Source organism: Aythya fuligula, chromosome 11 (genome assembly GCF_009819795.1).
Source record: "Aythya fuligula isolate bAytFul2 chromosome 11, bAytFul2.pri, whole genome shotgun sequence".
Taxonomy (NCBI): Eukaryota; Metazoa; Chordata; class Aves; order Anseriformes; family Anatidae; genus Aythya; species Aythya fuligula.
In genome coordinates this window covers 10,947,256-10,955,150 of record NC_045569.1, presented here as the reverse complement: position 1 = coordinate 10,955,150, position 7,895 = coordinate 10,947,256, and the positions used below count along the sequence as shown (strand labels likewise).

General features: G+C 50.4%; 1 protein-coding gene across 3 annotated transcripts in view; it reads left to right on the top strand.

Moving 5' to 3' along the window:
- The first annotated feature begins 315 nt into the window (after positions 1-315).
- Positions 316-7,895, top strand: part of ZNF592 (zinc finger protein 592) — a 39,243-nt gene continuing 31,663 nt past the window's right edge. For 2 of the 3 annotated variants that reach the window (XM_032195214.1, XM_032195217.1), the window contains exons 1-3: positions 316-394; positions 1,206-1,320; positions 5,283-7,621. In XM_032195214.1, coding sequence (XP_032051105.1) covers positions 5,291-7,621 — 2,331 coding nt within the window. In that variant the 5' untranslated portion in view covers positions 316-394; positions 1,206-1,320; positions 5,283-5,290. Of the gene's footprint in view, positions 395-587; positions 612-1,205; positions 1,321-5,282; positions 7,622-7,895 lie in introns of those variants that run through there. The other variant, XM_032195216.1, reaches the window with a different exon arrangement.

Sequence of the window (7,895 nt, the reverse complement as noted above, 5' to 3'; positions counted from 1 at the left end):
AAAAAAAGCCACGGCGTTAATCAGGAGCTGACGAGCACCCTGCCCGCCCCAGAAGCCGGATTTTGGGCGAGCGGAGGCACGGAGCGCCTCAGAGCGGGGCCTGCTGCGTGTGCGTGCGGGGACCCAAGCACGGAGCGGGGGCTCCCGGTGCCAAGCAGGGCCCGGCCCGGCCGCGGCCCCGTCCCCGTAGGCCCAGCCCGGTGGCGGCGGTGAAGGGGGGTGCGGAGGGGAGGGGGGGGGCGGTCTCGCCGTGCCCCGTCCCGGCCCCGCCCCGCCCCCGGCCCCGCCCGCCGCCGCCGCCGCCATGTTGCGGCCGTTGGTGCCCGGTGCGGGGTGAGGCCTGCGCGGGGCCCCGGCGGCTGCTCGGTGGCCGGCGGAGGAGCCGCCTGTGCGGGTGAGTGCCGCCCGCCCGGCCGGCCGCGCCGGGGCCCGCCCTGCCCTTCCCTTCCCTTCTTTTCCCTTCCCCTCCCTGCGCTGCTTGCTCGCCCTCCGCCCAGCCCCGCGGCTGCCTCCCGCTGCCGGTGCTGCTGCCGCCCCGCGGGCAGGGCAGGGCGGGCGGCCCCACCGCCGCCACCGCCACCACCACCGGCAACCGTGGAGCCGCGGTGGCGGTGAGGAGAGGAGGAGGAGGAGGAGAGGAGGAGGCGGCTCCCGGCCGGCCTCCGCGGCCCGGCCCCGGCGGGCGAGCAAACTTCGGCGGGGCTCGCCCACGTGCGGGGCCGCGGGGCTGGGCCGCGGCGGGCTGACAGCGCGGCCGGGCTGGGGGAGGAACGGGAGGGACGGAGGGAGAAAGGGAGAAAGGGCGGGGGGGGCAGCCGCCTGCCTGCCTGCCCTTTGTGTCGGGTGGCGGGGCCTGAGCGCTGCCCCCCGGTGCCGGCTGCGGGTTGCAGCCCCCCGGCCGGAGCCTCCGCTGCCTGGCAGAGTTCGCCGAGCTTTGGGCTCGCTGCCTCTTGACAGCCCCTGGCCGGCCCCGCTGCCAGCTGGCGGCTGCTCCCCGCGCTTCCCCGCTCCTGACAGCCCAGCCGAACCCCTGGCAAGCGGTCCCGGCCTGCCTCCGCGCCCGCTCCGGGAAAAAGCTGCTTTTTTCCGGGCCTGCCGTCACAGCAGGAGGTGTTTTTCCGTTGTACCTAACTGTTGTCTTGCAGCTGTATGAATATTTATTGTCTTGAGACACCCAGCCTCATGTAATTGTGCTCTCGTGTTAGGTGGCAAGCCTGAACTTCCTCCTCGAGCAGCATGCTACGCGCTGGTTGGAAGTCTGGAGAAGAGGAGCCGCTGCGGATCTCCCAAAGTCCGCAGGAATAACGCTGCTGGTGAAAGGTTTGTACAGGACGTGTGCGGGAGACACCGGGTACTGAGGTACCTCTGCGGAGTTGGGAAGCTTAAGCCAGAGCAGAAGGCCCTAGGCTTTGCCATAGCGCCTGCAGCAAGTTCGCAGGGATGGCATGGAGACATCTAGGTTCCCTGCCTCCTGGAGAAACACGCTGTTCTGCGGTTGGCTTTGCACAGTGAAATACATGTGTTTTACTCCATGAGTCCTTGTTCTCTCCGTATGTTACTGATCTAACCCGTTGCTTTGGAAGTTTCAACCTCCATGTCTTTTATAGGCAACCAGAGAGAGAAACTTGGCTTCTGAGCTTTGTTTCTAAGGCAAGTCTTTAGCAATGGAAGGACGGAGTAAGGATGGAAGTCCCTATTTTCTGCTTTCCTCATAAGCCAGTTCTTGGAAAGTTTGGGCAGAATTTCGTCAATATACTTGTCCCGTTTGTTATCTAAGAGCAGAAATAAGTAGTGTCTAATCAGAGTTTTAAATTTATGTCTTTTAAAATCTCTTCCATTGGCAAGATGTTTATGCAGTCTTCTCCAGAATTTGTGTCCAACTTTGCTTTTCTGAAGGAATTGTAGCTTTGACAAGTTTAAGATGCAGTTTTGTGTAGAAATGCTTGAATAGAGGCTTCTTCTCATAATAGTAAAGAACATGAACTCGTCTTTTATAGGCCTGAAGATGTACACGAAATCTGAAAATGCAGGGTTTCTTCCAAGAAAAGCTTATTTTGTAATGCTGCGGATACCTTGGATTCATTTTTGCCTCGTGTTTTAAAATACACATCCAGAAATGTGGATAGGTATTTGGGGGCGAGAAGAGAAGGGTCGAGTGATTGGCAAGCTGATTTTTCTGTATATAAAACTTGGGTGTTCCAGGTTACGGAACGAAATGTCTTCCTCGCGTAGGGATTTGTGTGCCAGGAATCTCAGCAGCTGAACGATGCCTAGCTCCTGCCCAACTGGCACAAGTTTTCCCACCCAAAGGAAAGGGAGGTTTCAGGTCTGCGCTCCTTGCCAACTGCAATAATCTGTGATGTTTCTAAACTCATTATCAAGTGCTGGTGATTTGAAGCATATGGGTAATCCTCTGGGCTTTGGGGACTTAACTCAAAGCACCGTTGCCCTACCTGGCTGAGGGATGGGACTTGTAAATTACTGCAGAGCCCTGTCTGGACATTCATATTTGTGGTTTAATTTAAGAATGAGAACAAGTTTAAGCTAAACCACAGCGAGCCACTTTTAAGCCAAGTAAATCTCCACAGAAGTGTGTTGGAGTAGATTAACCAAAGCAACACCTCCGGGGCTTGTCTGTAGGCATGGCTGAACTAATGCTTGAAGACCAGTATGCCTTGTTCTGTGCTGCGGTGATTTCTCCTGGCCCAGCTCTAGAAATAGAAATGCTGGTTCCCTGTACCAGCAGTCTGCCAGGAAGAGTTCTGTTTTGTTTGCTTTTAAATGTGGCATTTGATGAACTTTTTTAACCCAGTCACAAATAATAAAAGCAGCCTTCAATTAGCAGCTCCCAGCCTGCTGGGGGAGGTGTCAAACAGCTACTTTCTCTCCCTCTGCCTCATCCCAAGGTCCTTGTTCCTCCCTGCCTGCACCTCTGCTCTCAGCTCTTCCCCCTTCTTTTGGGCTCTTGCCACTCCTTCCTTCTCTCTCACTCCCTGCTGGCTTTGGCAGCACGGATGCAGCCCAAGTCAAGTGAGTGTGGCGGGACTGACTTTGCCTGTGGGTGCTCCTTGCCAAGCAGGAACTGGTGCTCTGCAAGTTTACTTGGTGCTCTTTGGGCCTTTTCCTCCCTGCATACATCAGTTTGCTTTCAAATGAAACGTGTTAAATGATGGCTCATTAAATGTTTGGGAAGTCTATTTGTTGCACCAACATTTCGGTTAAATGTGGGGGCAAAACCCATACAGCAGTGAGCACAAATGTTCAAGCAATTCTGTGCTGTCAGTTCTCATCATGCATCTCATCAGAGCTTTATTATTGCTGTCATAGGGCTCTGTGGCTGGTGTCTAAGCTCCACTCCCTTCTGGAGGGCTTGTGAAGAGAGCTGGCTGGGAACGTCACTTCTTGTTACGATTCGGATCTGATCCTTTACTTTGTCTTTGGGCAGTTTGGGCCTGGTGGCATCATTATCTAATTAAGGATTGCCCCCTGTTTCAAATAACCCCTGCTTGGTTTGCAGTTTGCTTTGAGCGGCTGTACTGAAATATTTACTGAAGACTTGTATTATTTAAATTGCCCTGCGTAGGGAGTCATCTCAGTTTTCAGGCCTATTTCTCTTGGCCTACCTGTTTACCTCTAGCTTTTTGGCCTTGAAGGAGGACTGAATTCTTCAGATTATTAGCTCTCAAAAAAAAAAAGGAAAAAAAAGAAAAAAAAAAATAAAACAGTAATGTACTTCTGAATCTTTTAAGTTGAATTTCATGATGACGGTTGTTCTTGGAGGTATCAGGTTGAAACAACATCTTCTGTGTGGGCTTGGTGACGTTCAAAAGGTTGTGTTTGGACCAGAGGTGAAGGGGATGCCATCTCCCACTGCTTTGCTTGCAACAGCAGGAGCAGCTCCGCAGACAACCTGGAGAGGAGAGGTGGTGTTGCAGGACTGTAGATGAACAGCTCCTGTCATTTGTCATCTGTCCCTGTGGCTTGAGCAGGATGGGAACTGAGCTTTTGCTGATTGTCCAGGAGCAGTGCAGGTAGAAGAGGTTCCTTCCCCATGATTGCCCTCCAAAGCAGCACAGCAGAAGGGGTGAAGATGACAAAAACTGAGAACTGATGCTAGTGGGAGACCCTCGGTGTGGTGAAAATTGCCTGGTGGCCGCAGTTTGAACTGATACTGGTCACTGATGGGCCTGGAGGAGCCAGAGTGGGGTTCCCTCTCCCTAGAGAGCTTGCTTGGCCTGCATATCTTTGTGCCAAGCAAGCTGTGTTTAAAAAAAGGTGGGTCCCGCAGAGCAAATATCTTTGTGTGTCAAAAGTCAATTTTGGAGTAGTTGAAATGGAAGTTGAAGTGTCTGCAGCAGATGTTTCTAGCCTTTGTGCCATGCTGCGTTAGTGTTTTGGGTAGTTTGTGTTTTTTGTCACATAAGAGTCATTTGCATCAACATCTTACAAAGTTTGTCCTTGAGAGAAATAATACCTATTGCATTAAAGGGTAAATTTATTGGGGACAATGCTTAATTCATCCTAAGTCCAGCCACACTCAGAGTACTGAACCATCACGATGACAGATGCACAAATAACGTAACACACCCTTAATCTAGTCGCGTTCCATGAACTACCACGGCCACACTTGAGGAGTTTGGTCATGTTCAGTGAGAACTACCATGGCTTGATTAACGAGTAGTGCAATTTATTAGAGCAACAGATGCACAGGTTCTTTGGATTGCTGGTGATAAATTCACTGTCTGCAAAGCAAGTGCAAATACCAAGAGTGTGAGTAACACTATCTGGCTACAAACGCATGAAAAGATATAAAGTGACTCTGTAGAGACTTCTGTTTCCCAGAGAGGCGTGGTTACACCTTGGAGGCAAGTAGCTTTTGGGATGGAGGTGTGTTTTGGTATTAGAATGGACAAAGTTCATCAAAAGGACAGCATTTTGTCTAAAACACGGCAGGCAGTTGGCCCGGGGTAGCAAATATGCAGCTTATCGGTTCCGATGTACGTTCACGTTCCCATCTTATCACTGAGCCTGGCTGTGGTGTCTCCACTCTGCTCCACCCTCTGTACATTTCCTCTTAAAGTCAGCACACCAGGTTCCTCTGGTGTGGTCAACACCTAAGGTTAGAGGCCTAGGGAACTTCTGTGGAGTGCAGCTACACTCCGCCCTGGAGGCTTCTTCAATGCTGTACCTTTTCTTTAAAATGTGAATATAAGTTTAATTTCTAAGGCGCCTCTGGCAATTACACCTTAGCAACTGACAACATATTTTGCTTTTAATTGTAGCTTTCATCATGGGGGACATGAAAACCCCAGACTTTGATGACCTCTTGGCTGCTTTTGACATCCCTGATCCGACAAGCCTTGATGCCAAGGAGACCATCCCGTCAGCTGGGGAGGAGAACGAGAATCACCTGAAGTCATCGGGAATCTGTATAGATGAAAATGTGTCCTTGTCCCACTCTTTGCCTCCCTCCGATGCTCCTGTCGTGAGTGTAATAGTGAAGAACACGAGTCGCCAGGAGTCCTTTGAAGCAGAGAAGGAGGGAAATCACCTGGGGACTGGTCTGCTGCACAACGGGTTTCGTGGCTCTGATCTGCCATCAGAGGCTCATGCTTTAGTGCATAGTTATGGGAAGTTTGAGTCGACTTTTATTAATGGCGATAGCTCAAGAAGTTACTCTGAAAAATTGGACCAGTCCAAATCAGAGCCTTTGCCAACATTTAGTCAGTTTAGCCCGATTTCCAGCCCTGAACCAGAGGATGCGTTCAAAGAGAACAGTATTGGTGATAAACTGAAACATGCCCAAACTCCGTATTTTCCACCGCCTTCCATGTATATACCAACAGGAGCCTCAGTACTAGATCATTTTAGGAAGGTGCCAGAGCCTGAATTAAGCATGTTTGATCAGTACTGTAAAAAGGATCAAAAGATGGAGATCCACTTCCAGCCAGATAGTAGGCTGGAAATGAACAGGAGAGACCAAGACAAAGCAGCAGAGAGGTTTGTGGAGTCAAGCAAGGACTTGGTAGATACTAATAGCTTTCTTGGAGAAGGCTTGGTGTTTGGAGATCTCCCTCACAATAATTTAGGAGAAGATAAAGGGTCTGTGCCTGACCTGAACATGTCTTCGTCAGTACCACCTCGCCAGAGGTTAAAGCCAACTCATTCGAAGTTGTCATCCTGCGTGGCTGCGTTAGTAGCTCTTCAGGCCAAAAAGGTTGCCTGTATTCCAAAAGGCGATCAGCCGAATCTTACAAAGGAACCTGGTCCTTTTAAAGATGGGACAAAGGGAAGTCCAAAAATGCCCAAGTCGCCAAAGAGTCCGCGAAGCCCCTTAGAGGTGGTGAGGAAGGCCAGCAAGCAGCCCGAGAGTCCTCGAAGCGTGTGCAGTGACAGCAGTGGGAAAGGCTCCCCTTCCATGGCAGCCGGCTCTCCGCCAGCTATTCCCAAAGTTAGAATAAAGACTATCAAGACATCCTCTGGTGAAATCAAAAGAACTGTTACTAGAATTTTGCCAGAAAATGATGAGCTGGGTAAATCGTTAGAAGAGTCACCTGCAGAAACCTCATCTGCTGAAGAGTTTATCAAATCCTTCCCTTCCCCTGACACTAGCGCAGTTATGGAAAGCGAGGCTAGCAAGAACTCAACCAAAAATGGGGCTGCTTTGGCTATCCAGCTGTCGAACATAGCGAGCCCTTACGCAGATAGTATGAAAACAGATCTTGCTGCAAACAGCACATCTGCTGTGTCTTTATCTCCTCTGCCAAACTGCAGCGGTGGTGCCATAAAAGTCGGTTTCACTGGGCAGCAGCTGAGCAAGAGGCAGCAGCAGAGTATCGTGGTGCAGCCGTCCAGCGTGACCACCTCCAGCCTTCTTCCCAAAGCCGTGCACTTGGCAAATCTCAACCTAGTTCCGCACAGTGTTGCTGCTTCTGTTACAGCGAAGTCATCAGCGCAGAGGCGGAATCAGCCTCAGGTGACTCAAATGTCGGTGCCGCTGGTGCATCAAGTCAAGAAAGCTGCTCCTGTCGTTGTGGAGGCATTTAACAAAGTACTGCACAGTGCCAATCCGGTGCCAATATATACTCCCAACCTTAGCCCTCCACCTGACACCAGTATTAATTTACCTGCCTCTGGGTACTGTTGCCTGGAATGTGGGGATTCGTTTGCCTTAGAGAAAAGCCTGACTCAACACTATAGTAGGCGAAGTGTTCACATTGAAGTCATGTGCACTCAGTGTTCAACTATGCTACTTTTTTTTAATAAGTGTAGCTTGCTTAAACATGCAAGAGATCATAAGAGCAAAGGATTTATCATGCAGTGTTCTCAGCTGTTGATGAAACCGATCTCCTTAGACCAAATGTTTTCACCTTCTACAAGCTCTTCAGCATCTTTGGCTCCTCAGACTTTGCACTCGCCCTCTCCTTCACGTAAACCCAATGCTACTTCAGGAAACGGGGTAGGAATTTCTACAAACACTCAGCCCGCTTTGCCTCTGTACACGGACCCATTGCGACTAATCCGTCAAGGACTCAAGTGTTTAGAATGTAACAAGCAGGCGCAGGATTACGTTGCTTTAGCGGCTCATTACCAGAGAACCTCAGAAGATAATGAGAGACTGGTAAGTCATCATTTTAATGTTGTTAGTTAAATCTGAGTTTAAAGACACTGTCCTCTAGGGAAAGAAGTAGGTGTCATAGTGGCAAATGAGTCGCTTTGTTTAAAAAAAAAAAAAAAAAAAAAGTGCTTGCAGGGAACATTTGGGATATGTGTGGGGCCGGATTTGTGTGCATCTGAAGGGATGTCTTGGCATTGCTTGCTTACCTTCTTTTTACCCTTTGCCAGTAAAGAGTGGATAGTGTTTAATTATGGGGATGACAAGAAAAGAGCCAGAG